This window comes from Cuculus canorus, chromosome 9, assembly GCF_017976375.1.
Source record: "Cuculus canorus isolate bCucCan1 chromosome 9, bCucCan1.pri, whole genome shotgun sequence".
Taxonomy (NCBI): domain Eukaryota; kingdom Metazoa; phylum Chordata; class Aves; order Cuculiformes; family Cuculidae; genus Cuculus; species Cuculus canorus.
The window spans coordinates 4,239,161-4,264,618 of record NC_071409.1 but is presented as its reverse complement, the minus strand read 5'-3'; the positions used below and the strand labels follow the sequence as shown (position 1 = coordinate 4,264,618).

The following is a 25,458-nucleotide window of genomic DNA, read 5'->3' as shown; positions in this document are numbered from 1 at the left end:
AGCTTATGTTTAAGGTAGACAAGCAAGAAATGCTTATTACTACAACTATGATTCAATTTACAACAAAAATAATGGACAGATTCTTAGCCATCATCTGTGGAGCCATATTAATTTGTGTTAATTCACGTGGTCACCCTTGGTTTTCAAGCTTGATGTACAAGACAATCTTTGCATTGAGTTTCTTTTTTTCTAAATGAAGCACAACATTTCCTTTTATAGCGAATCTTATTTTGTCTCAAAACACATAACAGTAGCTCAAAATCTACAAAGAGGAGGTTTTAAGTCTAGCTACTCCTTTTCAGAATAAGCTTTATATGTTCAGTAAGCCTGGCCAGCAAAAATAAATGATCCACTGTGAACTAGGATGTCATCTGCATAAAGTTTTTTAAAATGGACTTTTCTCCCTCAAAGGGAGTTGAGGGAAATTATTGTTTCTGCAATGTTGTGGATCCCTTGATAAGAAAGATTATTTGTACATACACATTAGTTAATCCTAACCTGCCTACCTCTCTTTTCATCTTTATATATTCCAAAGGATTTTGAAGCCTGAGCACCTAGAGTCTAGACTGCTTAATACACCAGAAATTGTGTACTCTTTGTCCAACATTTTTCCTGTATTAAACAATATAAACAATCCACCACTAACAATATTTCTGCACTATCCTAAATTATAAGTTGAATTCTAAAATGAAACTTCTTGGGAACAGGTTAGGACCAAAGAAAAGCAAGGAAATGCGATGGAGAAACACACAGCCACACAGGGGCAAACAACAATTTCAGCACTGCTCACACTGCCGCTTTTATCACCCAAAAGTGTGAGCACCAGGGATCATCTGCTCGGGTCAGAAATTTAGCATTAGGGAGAAAGACCTCGAACAACATTTATAAATGCATAAAAGCATAAGACAGGATATTTTAGATACTTATCTGTATTTTTGTATTCAAGCTTATGCCTTGTCTTGGGAGTCTAATTAATGACTTCAGGCTTTCTAAAGTTCTGCCTATAAAGTACACACCCTGCTCCCACTCACAAGCCAAAGACCCAAATGCTGAAGCCACTCCTTGGTCATCCATTCCATTGGGCCAGCCAGAGGGCTGAAGGAGCTCACGCCCTCTATGCACCAGCCAGGTTTTGTTGTTTGTGTGTGCATTTCACATAGGAAAGCTTAAAAACAGTCCAGGATCCCGTTTACTTTTTACCACACTGGAATAGTTGTGCTTCCCTTTAACATTATGAAAATCAGGAGGTTTGGGGCAGATTCTCAAACTAAGTGGGGATGTTCTGACATCTCAAGAACCTGGATTTTACATGCCTAAGGATTAAAGGGAATAAGCCGATGATTTAAAACTCCCCCGACTTCACTTTTTGCCAGGATCTATTTAACACACATTTGATACCAGTGTATTCTGCAAGATGTTTGGTGACCGATGGAGAAGGTGCCTCTCCGTGGCTGTTGGTCAGAGAGAGCTGAGCTTGTTACTCCAAGCCCTTGAAGAGAGCCACAAGAACTCCGAAACTCTTTGGCTGCCAAGAGACCTCTCAGCCCTGCCAGCAGAGCCGTGGAGCAGCGCCCAGCTGGCAGCCCCAAGTGCCAAAGGGGCCCTGCGGTGCACAGAGGCCGCCAAGCCCCGCTGCCCCGCACGGTAAGGGAGGGCAGGGCTGAGCCTGGGGAAGGCAGAGGGGACGCAGAGGGGGCTTCTGGGGAGGCAGCAGGATGTGGGGTCAAACGGGTTTGCACTCCGTGACGGAACTCTGCCCCGCTTCTCTGTCAAACACCTGATAAACACAGCAACGGGGCAGCTACATGCAGCTAAAACAGAAAGTTAACGCTGTTGGTTGCTTTGTTTTCCCTTTTCCCCAGCCAGAGCTGCAGAAGACGGGAAGATTTATGTCACTTCTTTTCAGTCTGGCTGGCTGCGTAACTTCTCTTTCTCCTCTGCTTCAGTGTGTGGGGTGGTTTCCCCCGTGTGCAGTAGCTGTTTGGGCTCAGAAATGCTCCCTGGAGTTTGTTTTCTGTCAGCTCCGTAGCCATACAATATGTGTGAGTGGTTCACTTTCCAGGCATTGTTATTGGCTGCTGAAGTCTCATTATATTGTACAATTCCAGCAACAAATTAACTTCCTGCCTTTAACTTCAGAAAGGTGAATTTTACAATTTAGCTTAGCGATTAAGAGCTAATTAGTGTCAGATGATCTAAAAGTCCTCAGAGGAGCCCAGAGATGTCTGAGGGGGCTCTGACGACACGGGAGGTGACATTCCTGTCAAAGGGGAGCTTTTGACAGCCTGCCTTTTAAAATGACTTAATGAAATAAATCAAATTTCATTGCCGTAATGATTTATAAGGTCTTCATTTGTGAAATGTATAAGTAGCTCCTGCTGCATGTGGCGTAGCAGACTGTATCGGCTGGGTGAAGCTGTACCCCCACTGTCTGCCTGGTGCCTCGCAGGATGCTATCCCTGAAGGAGAGCTGCCAGAATCTCAGGACCCAAATTCACGCTACATTTTCCACTGCCCACGCTGCTGGCTTAGTGCAATGCACCACTCAAAACCACTGCAGAAGCCCCTTTGCTCACCACACACTATTTTTTTAACAATAACACAAAGAAACTAAAAACTTAGCCATGCGGCTTATAAAGTGCAATGGAGTTCTTCAAAACCACGAGAAATGCCATACTGTGTAGGACTAATGGCCCATGCAGTGCAGCAATCTGTCTCCAGCAACAGGGAGAGGAGATGTGTTCTGGGGAAGCTCACCTGGCCACAGCTGCTTCCCACAGGACCCCATACCTGCATGTGTCCTCACTTTTACCTGCTGTAAAATCTGTGTTGCTTTTGCTGTCTGCCACCCCCAGATCTAATACTGCACAGAGAAGCTTTGCATTCAGTTCATCTGGTGCTTCATCAGCTTGTAAAACCCAGCTGTACCGTCCCTCCCTCAAGCTCCCCCTCTCCAAACCAAACAGTACCAGGGGGTTTTCTGCCTCTCTTGAATGACGGTAGTTCCCATCTCTTGACGTTTGAATTCGTAATGGTAAAGCCATAGGTCCATCTGGGTTTATTTAGTGCTGAAACAATTCCCTGTGTGACGGGCTCAGCACCTTTAATCATGATGCTCAGCATTTTGTTGGCTTTTTGTCTGCCACAGAAAAACAGGGAATGCAGTCAATAGTTCTGAAGGTGGTATAACTGTATGGTTATTACTGATTATTTCAATTATAAGAACTTATAAGCATTTAGGGTAATAGTTGTAGTGTGATTGCAGCTGTAATTGGGTCCTAATTTCATTATAGTTGTTTCAGGTGCTCAATTCATTTTCTTTGGATAGACAGAAATCTCTGTACAGATGAGATATTCTTAAAGAGTAAGCTAAACATTTTGGACAAGAGGCAGAACACATACAGGTTTGTATAATTTCCTTGAGTTCTTTGGTCAAAAAGATGAAGCAAGTAGAAATTCTAAATTGATCATTTAATTAAAATATAAAGATAACAAGCAATGTGAACTCTTGAGCCTAGGAGCCATTTACTTATGCTGTCTCATTGCTATGCAAATCCTCAGTGTTACCAGGCAAATTCATGCACTGGAGTAAGAAATGCACATAATGCTTTTCATTTTGATGGCATAAAAATTTAATTGCAAATAGCCTTCTCACTGTCAAGTATGCTGTACACCTGGATGCTGCTGAATCGGCGCAGGAGAGCATGTTGATTCAAACAGCAGCTTTATATATTCATTATTAACCTCAGCTGTTGAGTTGGGTTGTTGCCTCTGGCAGTAACTAATAGGTGAAGTTTCAGAGGAAAATGATGTGCACCTAATGAACTGAGTAGTACTATGTATTGCAGAATAATTCCTTCTCGCTTCCAGGAGGCAGTCAGGTAAACCTTGAAATACAGAATGATAGCCTTCTTAGTCAAGTTTTTCAATTTATTTGCATTCTTTACTTTGTTGGAAGACCTCCTCCATGTAGCTATAGAGCCAGTGAGGTGTTCTTTCCTAGCTACGCAGACAGCGTGAGGACTTGATTGCTCCTAACACAGTAGATGGCAAATTGTTATCCCTCTTTTGAAACAGAAAAGTAAGCAGGGGGGGTCATAGATGCTGATGTTTTAAATTTGGTCTTGCTGGATGTTCTGGAAATCCTGTGTTACCCTGTGGTTGCTATTGATGATTATTTTGCATCTGAGTGCTCTGCAGTTGCACTTTTAGGGGTTTCACTAGTTTGCTGCTTTTTCAAGCCAGCCAGTTTTTGGGGGTTTTTTTTGGGAAGAAAAAAATCATTAAAAGGACCAAACAAGCTTAAATCATGTTTAAGTCGATTTCAGAGATATAACTGGTGAAGGGGTTTTGTTGGCTTAGCTGTGAAATGGAATTTCAAAGGGCTATAGCCTGAAATAAAGAAACTGCAAGAGTAAAGCATCATACTTCACTGTGATGTGAAGGATTCTAATCTCGGGAGCGGAAGAAACAATTCTGCTGAGGCTGTCTTCTCTGTCAGCCACTGAGGCACTCAGATACTGCCACTGGGCCACAGATACTGCAGTTTTCTGCAAGGTCACTTGGTCCTGGGTAGGTTTTTGGTCACTGCCGTTTGCTGGGAAAAATTGTGCCTGGACAACACTGAAGAAAAAGTATCAAGTACCCAACCTTATGCCAATCTTCTGTCTTCAGAAAAAGAACCCTGTGCATTGTTGTGCTTTGGGCCATTTTCACAGATCCATGTGAAAATTTTACATGATGACTTTTACAAGGCTGTATGAGCTGCTGCTCTAGTGGAGGCTGCAGTGAGCTTGGAGGTGATTAGGTTTGGGGGTTCTTTGAAGCTGATTTAGAAACTGCAATGAGACTTGCATTTTCTGATAAGATTTCTAGTGTGGGGATTGGAAGGGGCAACTTTGTATTTCTGATAAGCTGGATTTGATCGAAAATCATGTATCCTATCATACGCTTGGCTTTCCAGTGAAAGTCAAAGAAATGAAGTGCGCCTGAGTCGCTGGAATTTAACAATAATATGATCCATCATGTGGCCCTGAAAAAGCTATTTTAGAGGATTAGAGTGTCGTATTAGGCTGTGTATAATATTTATGTGCAGCTTGTAAAATTCTTCTTGACTGGGGTGAGTAACTTTGTGATGAGCAAATAAAATATCACCTTAGATTACACATCTCTCATTTTTTCGATATTTATGTTATCTTCATTATTAAAGTGGAAGGTGGGGATAGACAGGTAAATATTTGTCAGTTGTGGAGGATTGGTGTCAGTGACAGCATGTGCTGGGAACTCACTGCCTGGAGTAACTTTTCTTATGGCAGTGAGTCCCATTAGTAACAGCATGAAAAAAACTGTCATCCAGTCATACTTTAAAGGATGTTTGTGTGCTGTGGTTTGCTATGATTTGGGTCAGCTACTAAAATGTACTTTGTTTGCCAACTTTGAAAATGTGTCTTGCACCATAACATCCTTAATGCCGCCTGGGGTAACTCAGCTGGGCTCAGTGCAGCTACATGGATTTGTATGAGGTAATGATGTGGCCCAGTGAAATAATGGATTTGGGCAGCTTTGAACTTGTTCAAATCTAAATTGCATCTAAAATAGTCAAGATTCACCCTAATGGGAGGAGATAACACTTTTTATCCTATGCTAGGATTCAGTTTATTCCTGCTCTCTGCAGAAATTTTACCTCAAGGGTGAGTGTGCCACTTAGCGTGCATGTATCGGTGTCTTGTCCTCCAGTTCACTAATTTAACAGCTCATGAGTCGGACTGCACTGCTCAGCACTCCAGTGTGCTTCTGATAATTAATCAGATATGGCTCCAATTACTGCCTTTCAGCAGAACTTAGCTGTGGTCATCTGTAACGTCATCTATTATTGGCATATTGTAGGAATATAGGCAAAAGAAAGAGAACTTGCAGGAGTTTGCTAATGAATATTATGTTTTTTTTCCATTATGTGACCTTTTTTTATTTAGCCCAAGTGTGGCCTCCTCGTTTGAAGGTATCTGCCCTCACATGCACGGCCACATGATGTACCGTGTTGCTGAAAGCTTTCTCACTCGTGTGTAAGGGAGCTGGCGTTTATAAGAAGCCACCTGCTTGGCCAAGGCTGTTGGTACGTGTGCCCAGGGCAGAGCGCACACACGTGGAAGTGATCACCAGAAGGAGGCACACACAGTTATTGCATGAGATGGGAACACTCTGTAACACCTCTTTTGTCATTAAAACCATACCTGTAATGTCCCAGAGCAGCGAACCTTTACAGTCTCTGCTCAGAGCTGTTCTTTCTCTTGCTTCCATTATTTATGGATATCGAAGACAGGTAGCGAAGATGATAGAAGATGTGCTATCTTTTACTGATTAGAGCTACAGCAAAAGGCAGTGTCAGACACATCAAGCAGAAAGCTGAACTAACGGAAGATGTATTTGCAGAGTTTACTGACTTTTCTTCATGCAAAAATCAAATGTGGTTGTTTCTTTTTAAAGGCAGCATTAATTTTTTAAAGGTAAATTAATTATAGTGCTTTTAAAGTAAACATACAGATCTTATTAATGCTGCTTGGTAAGAGCAACTCTAACTGACAAATTCCCAACAGTTCTGTCAAATGCTTTGAAACTAGTTGGAAGTAGAAGGTGTGATCTTGCTGCAGCGATGTCATAGGCAATATTATAAATACTAGTCACATCAATCAAAAAATGCTTTCACAGCTTAACCTGGCATCTGTGTCTCTTGCTTTAACAAACTTTTCTCACTAACACACTGTAAGCATTTTCTGTAGAACTCTGAAATATAGTTAGGTTGTTGGGTTTTTTTTCTAGTGGGATTTCAGGTGCTTTGAATTTGATTTGATCCTCTGAGGTACACACATATATAACAAATTTGATTTGTTAACAATACTGCTTTAGAAACTCAATAACAGAATGCTGAGAAAATGATGTGAAACAAAGCACCTGTTCTTGGAATATTTGGTTGCATTCCGTCTCTGGAGCCTGTGCTGAACCGAAGTCTCGATGTACTGGGAAGGTACACAACACTGTTGAGCAGAAGAGAAAAGGTCCTTAAATTGCACATGCATAACAACTTGTTGCTCCTTGTAATGCATGTAGTAAGTTTATTAAAACAGGGGTGATAACAGTATTGGAACGTCTTCAAAAAAAAAATTATATAAATAGTATGTATTATATAATATATATAATCTAATATTATATATAGTATATAAATATTATTAGATTTTTCTTTTCCTCTCTGTTCCTAGGTAGGTAGGACATTCTTATGCAAGAGTGATTGTAAGTACAAAAGTGATTACTTTCTACAATTAATCACTCTCAGCAGAATCTTGAGATGATCATTTAATGATTATGGAGTGCTTGCATGTATGTAGCTTATACGTAAAGGCAGTAGTTTGTCATGGATGTAATAGGGAGAATTAGGGAGAAGAAGACATGACAGGTCTGGTCACTTCAGTTAAGGTATGAGTGAAGCCAGATCCAGACCCTGAGATAGTTAAGTGTGAGTTCTGATTTCATGGTTATGGAAATGGAAGCATAGAGATAAGCACCTGAATTCTAGACGTGCTGATTGATAACCTCGTTACACTGCAGTACTCCTCAAACCTCGGTACCAAGGAGATCCCACAGAGACACTTTGCTTTCTTGGTTGCAGCCCTCTTCTTAGATGTCATGTTCTGTCCTGCCTTCCCCTCCCGATCTACGTGCATCAAGCATTTTTAATTCTCGATTCTTGGTGGAGGTCTAGAGGCATGTTTGATTTAGTTGAATTACTTTTTGCAGCCTTGCAACAAGACTGGATTAACAGTCGAATTATCCATGCGCAACATCTTCCTAAAGTACGTTATATTTTAGCTGGACTCGGGAGCAGCAACAGGACAAAACACTCATGTTTTATGGGATGCCGTTAATGGAATATGCATTAAGTAGGAACAATTGCTAGGGAACAAATTAATCACAGATTATTTATCTAACAAAGTACATTATTTATGTTACACTTGAATGATTTTTTACAAACATATAACAACTAATAGGTGCAAATGTAAATCAATGCAGAAACTAATGCCTTCTTGGTCTGTGGGCCATTCTGCAAGAGAGACAATTGAAGTATTCAGGATTAGCAGTATGTGTGGTTATCATTTAAAACTGCAGATTGAAGGCATTTCCTAGAGTCTCTGAGGTTTAAATAAGTAAGAGCTGCAATCAGACCATCCAACAAATCTGTCTCAGGTGAGAAACAGAGAAGGCTACAGAATTAAAAGCCTCTTAAAAGAAAAATAATTTGGTTTATAACTTTTAAGGTGGAAACAAAAAGAAGAGCAAAGGAAATGTAAACTACGCTTGATCAGAACACAAGAGAGGTTATCAGAGCCATCAGGGAGCATATGTAAGAGCTGGAGCTGCTATTGGTACATGTGAAAGGGAAGAATGGCTGTGGTTTTCCTTCTGAACCTGTGTGTTAGTGAGGTGCTGACTTAAACTGCTTGGCAATTGAATAAGGCCGTTTGCACGGCTGAGTGCTGAGCAACCACATTGGAGTTGTTACTATAAAAAGCTTCTAGTTCTAGGAAATTGTTACTCTGGTATTAATTTATCATTGAGAGATCAGCACTGGCTAATCTGTGGCAATGGAATTTATCTAACAAAAATTTGGACTCTAGGAGAACACTTACATGTTCTAGCAATGATTTCTTTTTCAATTTATCACAGACACTCATGTTTTGCTGTCTGTTTCAAAGCAAAAAAACCTTTTCCCATACAATGAAGATAGATTTACAGAATTGCTGATATAGAACAAAAGAACACTTTGAGTTTGATTTTGCTGAATAAAGAACTTGTAAAGTTTGCATGGACCATGAAATGTGCTTCCTACAGCTCTACAATTGTAGACCACCATATTGTTGCTAACTTTCAATGCCTCTACAACCAGCGAGTCTTTTCTGCCCCAGTTTCTCTCCCATAGTATGATGGGAGATAGGAGAAATGAGTAAGGCAAAATGAAAGCATTATGAAAGAATCTCAATCTGTATATTCACGTAGATGGTCAAGGTACAAAAAGCATGAAGGCATCAAAGAATTTGCGCTATAAAAAGTTGGCAAACCGCCAACGTGTCAGAATTGAAAATATTAGAACTTGTTGCTAGGTGCACTGAATGCTGTTAGGTGGTGCAGTCCTAGTCTTCGGGGTTATAAATCCTCTGTGAATGACAGCTGGCAGCTATAAAACATGAGCTTATCAACGATTTAACTGTTATTGTTAATTTTTTCCAAGTAAGAAAAGGGAAAAAAAAATAAGGAAGTTTAAGGACTTGGAACAGTGAGAGGTAGGCTGTGAGCTGCAGTGCTTTGGTACGTGGCAGATGGAGAATAGGATTTGGCTAGACAGAGCACAGAATCCGTACCAGATTCAGTCTGTTAAGCCAAGACTGGCTTCTGCAGGAAGACTTGGAGATTGGTGGAGGCCGGGGAGGGGGGGGGGGGGGGGGGGGGAAGACAACAGTGTCTGTGTGATATATGGGTGCAAGCACTGTAAGGATATGAAATCCTAGGAAAGGAAGAGAGCCTCATCTAAATATCAGATTCACATATTCAGATATGTACATAGAACACAATTGTTTTTCTTGTGCCAGATCTGTTCTGGATCAGTTGTAAAACCAGCTGTACTAATAAGTAGCTCCAAGCACAGCAACTAACCTTAACTCATCTCCAATGCATTTGTACTGAGCTGATTGACATTTTAACTGCATTATAGAAGGATTGTTTGCTAATGCACCTGCTGGGCTCCTAACAACGTTTCTCCCCACCCATTCCCCTTGTTCATAACTTGTTAATCTCCCCAGCATTTTCCTGTAGCAGCTATAGCTTCTTCTCCTTGCTGTTCCCTGTCGCTGATCCACCACCTCTTGCTCTGCCATGCAACAACTATACAGAGAATTGCTGAGTACCTGGCTAGAAGTGTGTGCCAGCTGCTTGCCACCGGCCGCGGCCTGCCCTCCTCTGCTGCGTGTGGGGCTTTGCCATATGTTAAAAGGCCCTTTGGGAGAACTTATTTAGGAAAAAAAAGAAAACATGCTTTTGTGGCAGGCCTACAGGTCCCAGAGTTATTCAAGAGCTGTTGATAGAACGACAGAACAAAACCTTGGTTTCTGATGAAAGGAGGTTAAAAATCTATAAAATGTAAAAAATCCAAGCATTTTTAATAATAACAACAGCAAGAAATTCTAGAAATACTTTCCAGCCATCTCTGCATGTGGGGAAACAGAATACGTTGATGCTCTGCTGATTAATATCAAAGAAGTCATGTTTCTGAGCTAGCACTTCCCATATGCTGTGATGATACAAAGGACTGATCCCATACTTTCCTAGTGCTCCAGGAAGGCACAGTCTGGAAAACAATGCTCCTTTAGTTGGTGGAGCAATGGCACACGGCTCTTTGTCAAGGTTGTCTTTTATTTTAATAATATATTTTTTTCTTTAGGTGGAGTTTTAATGTTTTGATGTCAGAATGAAGAGCAAGATTCCTCTCATTCTTGTCGCCTGTGGCTCCTTTAACCCCATCACAAACATGCATATGCGTTTATTTGAGCTGGCTAGAGATCACCTGCACCAAACAGGTCAGTAAGGGGTTGTTAGGATCACACACACACACAGTGGTTTACTATAAAAAGGGAGAAAGATTTTTAACACTTGCTCTAGATAGGCTTTCACTTTACAGTTGACTTAATGTTAATGTTCTTTATTGCTTGTTCAATATGAGGCTTTTGTGGCATGTTCAATATAGAAAGTCTAGCATTACCTTTTCCTTTGATTCAGTACATAAACAAGTATTGTAATGAGTGTTCATGCAAATAAACTGGAAGTTTTCTCAGCCGTTTTAGAATCATACTCATGGAAGAGGCTGAGCCTTGTGGAAAAGTACGCTTAACAATTTTGAAACCGAGGAGGAACATTTATGTTCAAATTTCATGCTTTATGATACGTTGTGTTTTAATATGAAGAAGTGTTAGAGTTAGCAGTTTTGACAGCAGTGTGAAACTGGAGAAAAGATGAAATGTTAATTATTCATTCGTCTTCACTAAAAGGTACAAGTTATCTCCCCTAGCAAAATAATTTCCTCAGATAGGAGATCAGAAAAGCTAAATGTCAGCAGGCTAGAAAGTTCCAGCAACAAAGAATAAAGGTAGGTAATATCAGGAACTTAGGTAAGAATCAGAAAAGCTACTGAACTCGAAGCTTAATCAACCATTTACTTGCTAAGGCTCTGATTTTACCTTTTTTTCCTTCCATCTGGCAGCTAAAGTACACAGGTTTCTAGAAAACGTTGGAAGGGGATTCTAGTTTATTGGAACCTGCCAGAGAGGTTCTTTAGGGAGGTGGTTCAATAAGAACACAAAGAGAAAACAAAAGGAATTTGGCTGTCATATTTGGCAGGGGCTGAGAGAATCTGGCAGCCCGCTGATACCATTGTGCAGTAAAAGCAGCAGCTACAAACTCACCATATACTGTGAGAATACTGCAACCTTTCTAGGGAAGAATTACACAACTGGCTTTTGGCTGCCTCTATAAATCTCTGTTGTCCTAGAACTGTAAAATGATTTTGTTGTTCTCACAGGACTAGAAATAAAGGGTTAAAAAGGGATTTGAATTGGCTTTTCTCATAGTAATTTTATAACTGCTTCTGCTGCTCAGGTGTGCCGGAGTAGAAAGGAAATGTAAGACCAATTGGTAATTTTGTTATATGTTATTGTCCGGTAATTTTATTTCTTTACCTTGAAAGAAGGGTTGAACTGAGCACTGAATTACGGTTCTGTCAGAATTACAGTTCATTCTCTGGTCTGTTCCAGGGTCTATGTAAAGAGACTCCACCCCTCACTCAGAGCAGTTCACAACTCTATCATATTAAATGAAAATCATATTAAAAATGAAATGTTGAAAGGCTGAGATGAAAGTTGTGAATTACATTGCAGCGCTCTAACATCAGTGCTTAATTCTGGACAGGATGTGAGTTGCCTTTTGACTTCTTAGTTTAATGTGTGGAGAATGACTTGTCTAAGTACTTCATGCATTAAAGAAGGGTACGTCCTGTGTGTCTGCGTGTCACCTACAGTGTTGGCATTGCATGGTATGAATACATAACCCAGGATGTCTGCAAAGCAAGAATCCTCAATGAACTTGTGGAAGCTGTATCCATCCTAAGCAGAGGTAGCTTTATTTGAACTAACTATAAATGTAGATATATGTGTTTATATCTATGGATGCATACAAATCTGGTATATGATCTTTCTCGCTATGGTGAAGAACAGTTTCTCAGGCAGAAGGGGCTGGCAACATGCTGTAAAAATCATCAGTTCTGGATGCTTATTTTATGGCAGAACCATTCCCATCCAGGGAATTAATTGGTCAGTCTCTGATGTTTTTAGTCCTGTTGCTGCTTCTGTGGTTACTCAGGGAGGGAGAAGAGGGGAGAAACTGGAGCTTATTTCCTGGGAAGAAGCACTAGCTGCAGACTGGGAGCTGATAGTGGGGCTGGAGAACAGTGGTTACACGTGACTAAAGCTTGCTTGTAGTGAGGTAGCAGTTTGCCATATTCATATTGATATCATCCTCAGTGAGAACAATGAAATTCCGAGCTAACTGAATGCCTGAAAAAGCAACTAGTGTGAGCAGAGAATTAACTAGCACAAGGGACTATGTTCCCCAGGCTATGAATTGCTTTTGGAGACACTTTAGTGTTTCTGCTCACTCACAAATCGGGCAGAAGTGGCGAGTTGTGCAATAGCTTGGCCGAAGTTGGCTTCGCAGTCAGATTTTACGCTTATGAATGACATGACTGTCCCTGATGTGCATCCTGACTGACATCTCCAGTAATTCTGTCTGCCAGCTTTTTGCACATCACTTCAGTTTCAAATGCTGTCTAATCTTATTTTTCATACATCCCTATATTAAGTAGGGAATTTTACTGAGATTTACTTTAAGTAGTATCGGCAGTTTCATTGCCACGTGTCAAGTGATTCATCCTTTTTCTGTTAATACCAGTTGACAAATCTTGTCATGCCACCTTTTAAATACAACAGACATAGCTACATGTGACTGAATACATCTAATGATTCTCTTTATCTGACATTCACCTCGGCTGCTGTGAATTTGACTCTTTCACATCCACACATAGATAGAATTTTCTAAGATTCAATCCCTTATTTTAAAACTGCTTCTTGAAACTTGCACTGACCGTGGCAAACGCCTGTCCATTCTATTAACAACCAATTCCAGACACTTTTATTTCCTTGACTCTATTTGTCATTTCACCATGAAATCTGAAGAAATAGTACTAGAATCAATTCATGCCAGATTTTTAAAACCTTGTTCCCTAGGTTTCCCAGGGGAGGATGCTTAGATCACCAAGTTTCCAGGTAAAACCAAAAGGGAAAGACAAGGGCATCGGAAAGACAAGATGTTTCTGTCTGTGACAAGACAGATGCAAGTGAAGGGTGAAGGAAAATTAGTTACTATCTCATGAAAACTTGGGAAAAATGTCACTTGGTTGTGCCAGATGCAGCACTGGGAAGCAGAGCTGGGAAGTCCAAGGACTAATTAGTCATTAACGAGTCTTGGGAATTTAGAATTTTGTTGTTGAAGGGCCACATCCAATTAAAATGGATTGATATTTTCAAGAAAAGGATAGGAACAGATTGTAACAGCAGCAAGGCAGCATAAATGCACAAACTTCAGTGTGTTTTCCTGCGACAATTCTGATAACCAGAATTTGTAAACATAAACCCTCAAGCTGATCCCACTGTTCTAGTACTACGTCTAGCAGTACAGATACATGATTGGAATAGAATCAGATTAGCAGTAGTTACTCATGGCATATACAATAAATATTGGCAGACATTAGTTAAAATTAACTGACCTTAAACTGAAAAGGAAACAAATCTTTGAATGTTTGGTTTCATTATAAGATTCACAGCAGCATTTGTTTAAATAGAACAGTACTTGGTTAATTGTATTGGGCTCTACCCTTGAAAGATGCACAAAAAGGGATGCATATGTGGCTTACCATTCAGAATGAATTAAAGCTCTAGCGTGCCTTTGCACAGGTGCAAATCAAAGCATCAAATCATAAGTCTTAACACATCTCAAGATATACCACATCCCTAAATAAAACACTTCTGTTACTTCAAACTCATTTCCCTGAATAGCGTTGGCATTGCACACAGCCTAAATCCTAACCTTCTTCTGAATTTATGGAATGCTTTTCTAAATGGAAGAAGTGTAGGTGTCTTCTGTTTGACAAGTTTTGTTGTCCCCAGGGGAATACAAGCTGGGTGTCCCTTGCTTGCAGTGGTACTTCAATTACGTCATATATGATTCTCTGATTTGACTTTGGAACCCCAGTCACCTGTTTTCGTAGCATCTCTGCAGAGAACCATTGCTTCCCCGCCACATCACATGGCAAAAGTCAGCTTGGATGAGAGCATTTCAGAATCAGGTGCCCTATGAGTAGAGCTACAATACTTTACTATTCACATTGTTACTCTTAAGATAGTAGTTTTATCCTTCCTTTCTGCAGGAAATACTCATTTTCATAGCTGTCAGGAAATTGCCTTTCCTTCTTTTTGACCAAATCCAGTGACCTCTGCAGAAGCGAAGTTGCATTTTGAGGTCTCGATACAAAATGTTTATTATAGAAGTGGTGTGGGGAGAATATTCGGCATTTATTTGAGGACTGATCAGTGTATGTGCTCAGTTACTCAGCTGTTGGAGGAGAGTTGCTGAAGCCGCAGTGTATTTGAGTGGCTTGGTCTGACCACAGAAGCAAATCTGCATCTTCAGGCCCTGCAGTTCATCCATCCAGATGGATATGATTTATGTCTATCTAGGTACTTCTTTCACTCCGATTTTTGCACGTCTTTAAGAGCCCCCCCACCAAGTACACATAGAAATTTATATAAAATTGGGATTTGATAAATTTGCTTTAGTATTAATGAACTAATTCAACATTACCATTTGTGTTAGTGACCATTTACAGTGACCTTTATAATAGAGTAGTAAATACCTGTTTTCCTTCACAATAATTTGTCTGAGGGACATTTATTTAGATTTCTAACCAGTTGTCCCAAGCATTTCTTAGATAGCATAAAATCAAAGAAAAGGAATTGGTTTTGCTGCTTTTGATAGGCCTATTTTGAAAAACAAAGCCACTGAAGGGCCTGGAGGGTTTTTACATGTACTTTGGACAAGCAATAATAACATACTTCATTCTGAAAACAAATAGGAGCAGAATTGGAAGATAATTCCAGATTGAGGAACGTTTGAAAATACCTGTAATAAATTATGGGACAGAGAAAAGAATTGCAGTGGAAATATTAAATACCCAAGGTGGCAGAATTTAATGATTTCCTCTTTGCATGCCTGCCAAAATTGAAGGGCATATTTGAATAGGTGAACTTTTAAATTACTAAAGTGGACACAGGTTATTTAGTAATAAATTATTCTCCTGTATTGTGAGTGCTAAAGCTTGTATTTTAGGTGGGAGGTTCTCATGTCCATCATATTTGCATGATGCTGGATTGCTCAGTTGTTGTGAATCATCTCAAATATTTTATTGTTTTGGACTTTCAGTACATTAAATGTTATCAACCTTGATTTTTCTCCTTCAGCTGGTTTCATTTCTGCTTTGGAACAAGTTGATATGGCATCAGAAGCTCTTATCCAGTTTATGCAGTTCTAGGCCAGACTAGAGACTGAAATCTTTACAACTCATGAAGATGTGGCAGAGTTGCAAACACTCTTGGCAGCATGATCTTAATTTTTATATTTAATGTAGTAATTTAAAATGTAAGGGAACAATTTATGTCCGTAGGAACTAAAGAGAAAGGAACTGCAATGTGGAAAATAAATTTATTGTGCAAGAAAAAGTTTTTAGTAAGGATAGCATTAATGAATCCAAACTGTAATTTCTTTCTCTTTAAATGAGGATTTGTATTGTATATTATCAAAGTACCAGAGAGTAATTGTTGTTCAAAGGTCAAGTGAAAATATTTCCAATTTCAGGTCAAGAGATGGACTTAATTATATGCGTATCATTGATGTTTCTGGAAAATCTTGTCTCGCTCTGTTGAACATTTTGCCTATAATGAGAATGCTTTAAAAAAGAAGATAGCTTGGACCGACATTTTAACAGGAGATAGGCCTGTAAATCTCGCTGAATTTTAATGCTATTTTAAAGTCCAATTCACATGAGTTCTTTTGAAAATTTTACCCTATTACGTCCAAATAAATGAGAAGTTACTAAATTGTCATTTTAGAATATTAAATTGTTATATGCCAGTATCAGAAATTGAGAGTCCAGGAGTATCTTTGTCATTACAAAGCAGCAGAGAGAACTTCCTGCATCCTCTAAGTTTCTTTGTTGAAACAATTAGAAGAAAGAAAGAAAGAAGATATTCCCTGGAGTATCATATTTATCATAGTTATTTAAAACGCATGTGTTAAATTAGAAATCATTTTGCTTCTGTTTCTGTCTATATGAGACACCGTTTCTCTCCTCTCTGTTTCCTCAGGGATGCAGCTCATGTCCATGCTTTATTTCCCTGTTGACTTTTAAAGAGAGCTACATTTTTATTTCCTGATTGAGGCCAGAACTGCAAAGTCTAACAAAAATCTTGTTGTGTTAATGATTCAATTGTTGCAGGAGTACAAGAATATGGGCATATTTTAAAATTTAATTGATACGATCAGCCAGACAGAAAGGGCCTTTAATGGCTGCTAAGCTGTTGTTTGGACCATAGTGCCCCAAGTCTCATTTTAGACTCCATTAGCCCCATCTTTGTTCTTGAATCTTCTATTTGTCTGAATCACGTTAATCATAGCTGCAGGAACGTGCTATAATTCCTGCCCTAACACAGTGGAAAGGCACAATGATTGTGATGAATAACAAGCACTGGATGCTTAATAACAAAGCAGTGGTCAGTTAAGTCATCCATCACTCTGGCTATAAAAAAGATTTACTTATTGGAATATAAAACTTAATTATGTCTAGCAGTCTTAATAGTTTTCATTGTAAATTATGAACATCTCTATTTACTTGAAAATTATATGTTCATCCAGCCTTCCTTTTGAGTCATGTAATAGCACAAACATTGATAACAATTGTAAGCAGCTCACAGAGGAACAAGAAGGCTGCTTTTTAATGTTTTAATTCCTGTTTCTGTATTAAAAGTAACACCTAGATCAAGTTGTTCATAGCCTCTCATAAGTTTGAAGCTAACAACGCTTTGAAGAGGTCAAACTAAATGAGACCCTAAGGTCCTGTCCACCCTAAATTTTTAAGATTCTGTGAAGATTATTTATTTTTCTCTCTTCTCTTCTCTTCTCTTCTCTTCTCTTCTCTTCTCTTCTCTTCTCTTCTCTTCTCTTCTCTTCTCTTCTCTTCTCTTCTCTTCTCTTCTCTTCTCTTCTCTTCTCTTCTCTTCTCTTCTCTTCTCTTCTCTTCTCTTCTCTTCTCTTCTCTTCTCTTCTCCTTCAAAAGGAAGGTACCAGGTGATTGAAGGCATAATGTCTCCTGTTAATGATGCCTATGGAAAGAAAGGCTTGGTTTCGGCAAGACACCGGGTAGCAATGGCTAAACTAGCCCTGGAGACATCTGACTGGATACGAGTTGATCCATGGGAGAGTGAGCAGGAGACGTGGACAGAGACAGTAAAAGTATTAAGGTAATTACTTTTTCCACCCCTTCCTTTCTTTATGAAGTTACCGATTGCTGAAAATCTGCCAGGCACAGAACTCGCTCCTGTAAAACACCCAAGCAAAGCAGAACATGTCTGTTTATGTCATAGCAGACGATGCCACAAAGTATTGTACCTGTGGGCAGTGAAAATTCCAATCCCTTCCCTTCAGAAAGGCTGCGTAGTCAGTACTGCCTCTCTCAAGCCTTTCCATTCCTGGCACAAAGCAGATGGGCTTTCCCCAGGCCTGGGCAATACATGCAGAGAGACTCTGCCAAAACCATGGCTTGCAGATTGGAGTCACTGAAAGAGCTCTGCAGCAGTTTTTTGCTCTCATTTTATTGCTTTCATTTTGAAGCCTGTAAGCAGGTAACATAGAGATCATAATTGGAAAGCGAGAGAGTTTACAAAAAACCCTGTTCTTTGGGACCATTTCTATTCCAGATTAGCTATGTTGGCATTATTATGCCTGCAGGTTTATCTATTCACACTGACTTGAAAATGTTTGTTATTAACTCTAGAGGCAAGTTAACCCAGCCCCATAACTGCTGATGTTTTCCACAAAATCACTGAGTTTGCTGTGGGTTTGTGCTGGAAGGGAAAGTAAAACAATTTGTCCACAACCTGTTAATTTGATATAAGGACACTGAAATGTGCCTTTTTGGCATATGGTTTGTTTTGGTAATAAATACGTTATGGGGCAAGGGATGAAAACACAAACTTCTTGTGCAAGCCACTTTTTGGAAACATAGATGCTACAGAAGTTAGAAGACATTGTTAAAGTGACAGGCTTCATGGATATTTTTCAAGAAAGCAAGTGTCCTCTAAGAACTATCAGTGATTCTTCATTTCTATCCACATTTTCTATGTGCCTTTCTAACTGGAAACAGTCGTGTTGCTGAAGGCTCTAAAACATTCCTTCCAACAACTGTCCGGAAAGCTCTTACAGCTCTGTGTGAAAGAAATAGAGAAGTAGATCTGTTATGTAACAAGAGAACATGTAAAAATACCCGACGTGCTTACAGAAAAAATATGGGGCTTTTGAGTTCTGCTTTTATTTGCTTTGCTGAGTGAACATAGACATCAAGTGGTTTCTTGTGCCCCTTCCCTCCAGCCAGCAGAATTGGACTGGGGTGGAAGGAAGACTAGGCAAAACTCCTCTGTCTTTGCAGAAACTGTCTTTGTTCCTTTCTCTAATCACAATTGTATTGCTCCGGTGTGAGAAATCACCAAAAGGTCTGTTCTGTAGCGTAGGTTGGGTATAGGATTTTTCTCCTAAATTTCAGTTTAGTAAAACTGGTTTCCCCCAGAGAAGCAGCCATAAATCTTGCAGATCAGGTGATTCTACTTACAAAGGCTTTGACCTTGCACAGCTCCAACTGAAGTAAGTGCTGCTTGCAAGATCGGGTTTGTAAATTGTAAATCCACTTCAGAGCCCTTGAGGATAAGAGGTACAGTAAATAAAACCTGTATGTATGATTTTTCTGCTCAGGGAAAATAGTATTGATGTGATATGAACAGCCAAATTTCCTGTCTGCCCAGAAGGCGAACCTCTAGCTTTCTAAATAACTTCACAGAATGTTAAAATGAATGCCTGAGAGGGAGAGGAATGAGCTTAATCTTATTTTTCCCAAATGATGACCTATATTAACGAGCTGAATCAGTGCCATAATCTAATGCTGAACCCTGTCCCTCAAATGGGGAAGCAGCATCCTGATGAAAAAATAGTACATGTAAGTATTTTGGCTTAACATTATATTTTAACTGTCACGCATGGACGTTAAAAGCAGAGTTGGCCTTAGGGCTTTAGATTCTTATATAAAGATTCTTATTGCCAAGTATAAACAGGCAATGGTTTATCGTGAAGTTGCATTTCTTCACAAGTGGTGAAGGTTAATCTGCAGATTCTTCCCTGGTTGAAACACCAAAAACTAATTTCTGCCTTCACTGTAAGCTCCTTCATGTAGGAAACTTTAGTACCAATAGAAAAAGATTTTGCGAATGCAAAGCGAAGGCAAAGAAACATTGATCCTAAATGTCTCCTCCTATCAGTATTCTGGAGTGTACGCTTAACTGCAGTAGAACACTGTGTCCTGAGACGCAAGAATGGCCTTTTCCTATGGTACTTGTTTCACCTGAGTGTGGTGAAAATGTCATATTTCATCAAAATCTGTGAGTTTTGCAGAAGCTCCCAAGTAGTTTGAACATAAAAGATTTTAGGCAGCAAATCTCCTACCCCACTTGTGCCTGTGCTATTAGTTGCTATTACCTTAACTGAGTATAGAAATTTTGGAGACTAGTCCAAGGCTTTTTTTAGAGAGGAGGAGGAAACATAATAGAGCTGTTTCCCACTTAGCTGCTGTTCCTGAATATTCTTCGTAGACAAGCAAATAGCATTGTCAGTAACCAAAGAACTACATTCATTCCTCTCGTAATGTAGCTTTGAATGTGATGCAGATGTACTATGAATGAATTTAAACTGGCAAAGATCTATCTTACCCAACTTTTGTTGAATTGTGCTTGCTATTTAATGACACAGCTACCCGCAGCTTCATGAACAGTTCAATACATGCTTGATAAACTGACAGATTGGTTTGTCCCATTTGACGTAGCTTTACAACAGTGCAGCCCTTCCTTCCCAGCGCTGGAACTGTGACCTTTTGGCAGTGCAGATTTTGCAGTACTGTAACGTTAGTCCTGCAGTGAGCTCTTAGCCAAGAGGTCTTATTTTTGAATCATGGCCCAGGAATGTCAGTCCACAATACAAAGCCAGTGTGCTTGACTATACATAGCATCAGCCTGTTTACAAGAAGGCAGGATTAAAAATAGAAATGTAGGAAGGCTTGGGCCAAGCTACTGCTGCCTGCTACCAAATGTTCCTCGCCTCCTAGCTCTGTACCTTTTTTAGCCAACGGCCGAGCATCAGAAATTACTGGAGAGTTGTGCAGCCTGCCTCGTGTATGTTCTTGACACTTATGCAATGTATTCCTGTGGCTAAAAGTTTTTGCACAATTTGAAGAGTGTACATTTAAATCACTAAACTATAAATTCATTACTCACATCACATGTTTCAAAGTTTTATCAACGGCTTTGTACATGTTTTGACTTTGAACTGTACCTTATAACTCAATCTTTGCTTTGGTACAGCTGTGTGAGACCTGGTGGTCACTGTGGCTGTAGATGAACTAGACAGAGATGGGACATTGGCTTTGGTCGGTGTCTGCCTGTCCTGGTTAACCAGGAGCTTGTTTCCTGCAACTATTTTGGCTCGTGCTGATCCCAGGAGTGCCTGAGCACGGCTCAAGCTGGTGCAACTCAAGGACTGCTCTGAACAGGCATGGCCATGCTGCTTTGGAAGGAAGGGAAATCGGGTGTTTGGATCTCAGATTGGGACTTGCCCTGATGGTCAAAGAAGGGGCCACTGCCATGAGGTAACTGTACCAGTACTGCAGTGGGGCAAAAAAAGAATAAAATGATGGAAACCTGGACAAACTGACCAAAGGATCCTTGCCTGCCTTCATGGATCTGAACTCAGTAAAATTAGAAGCACAGTAGATGTCAAAAGTCTTATGCAAATTGTATATTTTGAGTTTCTCTGGATTGTGATTCTTTAATTAAAATTAAAGGGAAAAACACAAAGTGAAACTTTGGGAACATCTTTTTATGGAGAAAAGGATGATAAAGAACAACAATGACTCCTCCTGAAAACTGAGCACACATTATATTATAGAAACTTCATCATGAGGTGTATTTTTATTTAATCAAAAATATTTGATCTAGTGGCTGAAGTGTGATTTTAATCCTCTTTCAAGTAAAAACCTCCACAATGTTTTAAATGAAAAATTGCCGCCAAAAATTGCCATAATGGCAGAATTTCAAGAAGGAATTGAAAACCCGAATGCCATTACGCAGATCACTTGTGAATTCTGCACAATGTTAACTGCATTGATCCTAATCTCATGGTAGAATGAATATGCAAAATTCTTAACAAATTGTATTCAAATCCAAAGTGCATAAAAGCAGACTGTGTTCTTGAGTCTGAAAGTGCCAGGTAATCGCTTTGTGCATCTCTGAGAGGATTACCTCACACAGAAGCCTTTATTTTAAATGCAGGCACTATTACAACGAATCACTCGGATTGCTCCAGTCCAAGAAGGAATTCATGAAAAACAAATGGCCCACAGAAAGATCTACAGAGGATTCCCCTTCTTACCAGCACTCAGGTTGGTTCATAACTGTAAACATGACCCTTTGTTTAGCATTAAAACCAGACTCGGCTAACTGATGAAAAAGTTGAACATAGCAGGTAAATTCTGAGGATCGGAGCTACATGCCGAAAAAAAATAGCAATGCCAAATGCCAGCATGACTGCTGGTGCAGTTTGTAGTAACTCACACAGAGGCAGGAGATGTATTTGGGAGTTGTATTAATTCTTGGTTTCATAAGCAGCTCTTTAGCTATGTCAAAGATGTACGCTGTGGCCCTGCTGGTTTTGCAAAGCATGGAATATATGAATAAAAACTATCAAAAAGTATAAGGACTACTTAGAATTCTAATTCTAGTATTAGACAGTGAATGAATGATATGGGTACCACGCCAGCAATGGTGACACAATGGCATTTACTGCATTTCTGAACAGAAAATCTTCTATTGACATTAGAACTACAGCAGGTTCTGGAAACACTGTCAGGTTTGGGTTTCCTATTTTATCATATCCCTTAGTGCTACCATTTGCTTTGCTGCTGCTAGATTTTTGATACATTCCATTCTTCCTGTGGCTTTGCAGCACTTCTTGGATATGAATAATGCATTCAAGTTGTTCATGATTACACAAAAGTTTCCAAAAGATGAATTGTTGTAAATTTATAGATGGTAGAGGAAAAAAAGTCTCAAGGCACTTGGACTGCAGTGGAATCTTGTGTCTGATGGGGTTAATGGTTGTTTGCAAGTGACGAGTCAGATTATTCCACGTTGCCACACTAAGGAAAATCATTGTGAAAGCAGTAAAGACTATTTATATTTTCCATTACAGAAAATTCTTTTGGCTATTATATTATGTAGTTATTGCAAGCTCTATAGCATTTTATTTAGAAGTGGCCAAGAAAACAAATGTTAAAACTAGTCTTTCCCAATAAACTTTCCCTGTTTCGAATTCATCAGTCATCACCACAGGTTTCCTCTAAGGTGAAAAAGAAAAGGCATAGCAAAAACTGGGTGAGGAGGAAGTTGGGCAAGAAATGGGTTTCTCGGTCTAGTGCATAGTGACTGGAGATATATATCTATTTACTGTTTTTAATGTATTCTGAGAGCTATCCACAAAACCCGATCTGTTAGTGTGAACAGAGGAAGGCTAGCATCCTGCAGTTGCTGACTTTTTCTGCCTTTGGTGCTTTGGCTGAGCGGGCAGTGACATGGATTCGACTGTGTTAAACATCTGGCCCACCAAGAAGGAACGGGATGTTTCCTCCCCACTTTCTTTGGTCACTAGCACGGTATGGCGTGGAGCATGGGGACTTACGCCTACTAAGCTTTAAAACTTCTTTGCATGGTGCTGAGCCTCATCATTCTGTTTCATGTGAAATAATGAGTCACTTTAATATATAGTGCAAATAAAAAGGTTTACTGAGGACAGGTATAGACAAATGATTGCAGTTTTAATAGAATAGTTTATTGGTGTGAGTCATTCAGGACAAAGACAAAACCTGTAAGACTACAGAGTTCTTTTTCTCTGATTTTCAGCATCCAGAGGCTTGCCAGTCCCTCCTTGATTCACAAAGTATAATTTCACATGCAGTATTAATTCTCCTACTTACAAGAGGTGGTTGATTGTCTTAATTTCATTTTTAATTGAATCCCCTGCACTTCAAGTCTCTCAGTTACCTCACATGAATGACTCTGTTGACCCCTGCCTGCCTTATTGTAGGGGTCGGAAGATACATAGTGAGGGGTGTAAGAAGAAACGCTTGCTGTAGTTAACTCAATGGCATATACTAAACCTCCGCAAAACCGAGTGTGTCTTTAGGCACTTAAGATATACTTTTCAGGCATAATCGCTCTATGTTTCTTATTTTTCTAATCGTGGCTTTAAGGTGTTTGTATAAGACTTGCAGACATGCTAACAAATGTAAAATGGAGACAATGCTTCCATCCTCCCCTTCACTTCACATTAATGCAAGGCTGTGAAAATACCTAGTCAATGTTTGTAGAATGCTCAGATGGTGTAACAGTGACTGCTGTAGAATGGGCTTTAAGGAAAGAGTTCTGTACTGGGGTTCAGGCAGTGGGCAGCAGGTAAGAAACAGAGAGCAAACCAAACAAAATTGCACTAGTGAAGTATCGCTCTTGGTCATTATTCAAGGTACAGCAAATTTGGCTTTAGATCTCTTTGTACTAGAACAAAAATGCCAGGGCCACAAGAGAAAATACTATCTGTATAATATTCTGCTCATTTAAACGTTTGCTGGTTCAAACCAATTTTAAGAAGAAATTTCTTCCAAAACAGAGCAACTATAAAAATTTCTCATTTCCTCTTGACTTTCCAGTTCCACTCGAACTAAAGCTGCTCTGCGGGGCTGATTTTCTACAGTCATTTAAAACACCAAATCTCTGGAAGGAAGAACACATCAAAGAAATAGTGGAAAAGTTTGGTTTGGTCTGTATTAGCCGTGCTGGCTCTGATCCCGCTCAGTACATCAATGAATCAGACCTCTTAACTAAATTTCAGCACAACATCTTCCTGGTGAAAGAATGGATTCAGAATGAAATCAGTGCAACCCAGATACGCTATGCCTTGTGCAGAGGATTAAGTGTAAAATATCTCATACCAGATTCTGTTATATCCTACATTGCACATCATAACATCTACACAGAAGAGAGTGAGCGGAAGAATGAAGGTGACTTGCTTCAGCCTCTCAAGCTGCACAACACAGCAGTAAAACCACTCAATGACTGATGTCTGCAGTGCGGGAACTGGCCAGACCTGCCGTTGTTTCATGTAAAGCTCTTGAGAAAGTTGTTTCTTGTTAAGGAGGGGAAAGTGCATCAGTCTGAAATTCGTGCACTCATGTGGAGTTTTGAATTCATGGGTTTGTGTGCAGTAGTGCTTGAGCAAATCGGGATGCTCAACTGCTTGGCTTAATGTATGTAAAGAGCAGCTTCCTTGTCGGGGAAAAAAAAAAAAAGAAATAAGATCTTAACAATAACTATTAATCTCCAGTCATACTCGTGCGACAAACATAGTACTTTTCTGAATTGTAATTCTGTAATCCTACAGACAGATTTAGCATGAAGATGCCTTACTTTTCTGAAGCAGCAAAATAAAACAAGCTATAACTTTTCTTTATATATATTTAAATATATATTACTGCTAAACTTTCATGTTTTAGGACCTGAATAACTTCTTGTGTTTTGACAGTTTGGACAAGAGATGGAAATAAATCTTTCTTTGATGCAAGCACTCAGAAATGCATGCGCCATTCATGTCACTTTTAAGCCTCTAGATTCACAGATGACAGACAGTCCTCACCCCAGATTTACAGTGGGTTTCTTTTCTTCTCTGATCCAGAGTCTTGTGTAAAAATAAGCAATTGCCACAGCCCTGGAGTAGACGACGTACCCAAGAGGAACTTCAGCCGTGCCATTTGAAAAGAGACATTGGAAAATAAGTGAAAATAGCTGAGAGGCTGTCTTGGTATTTAAACTCTATTGGGTTTACCCAGAAGAATCC

At 39.7% G+C, this 25,458-nt stretch overlaps 2 protein-coding genes across 3 annotated transcripts in view; one reads left to right on the top strand and one right to left on the bottom strand.

Moving 5' to 3' along the window:
* Nucleotides 1-25,458, bottom strand: part of CLSTN2 (calsyntenin 2) — a 558,864-nt gene that overhangs the window by 471,928 nt on the left and 61,478 nt on the right. The window lies entirely within an intron of this gene.
* On the top strand, nucleotides 1,531-25,375 carry NMNAT3 (nicotinamide nucleotide adenylyltransferase 3). Its single transcript, XM_054073865.1, has 5 exons — nucleotides 1,531-1,644; nucleotides 10,484-10,619; nucleotides 17,537-17,720; nucleotides 21,846-21,955; nucleotides 24,275-25,375. The coding sequence occupies exons 2-5, from the start codon at nucleotides 10,511-10,513 to the stop codon at nucleotides 24,682-24,684; spliced, it is 813 nt and encodes a 270-aa protein (XP_053929840.1). The 5' UTR covers nucleotides 1,531-1,644; nucleotides 10,484-10,510; the 3' UTR covers nucleotides 24,685-25,375.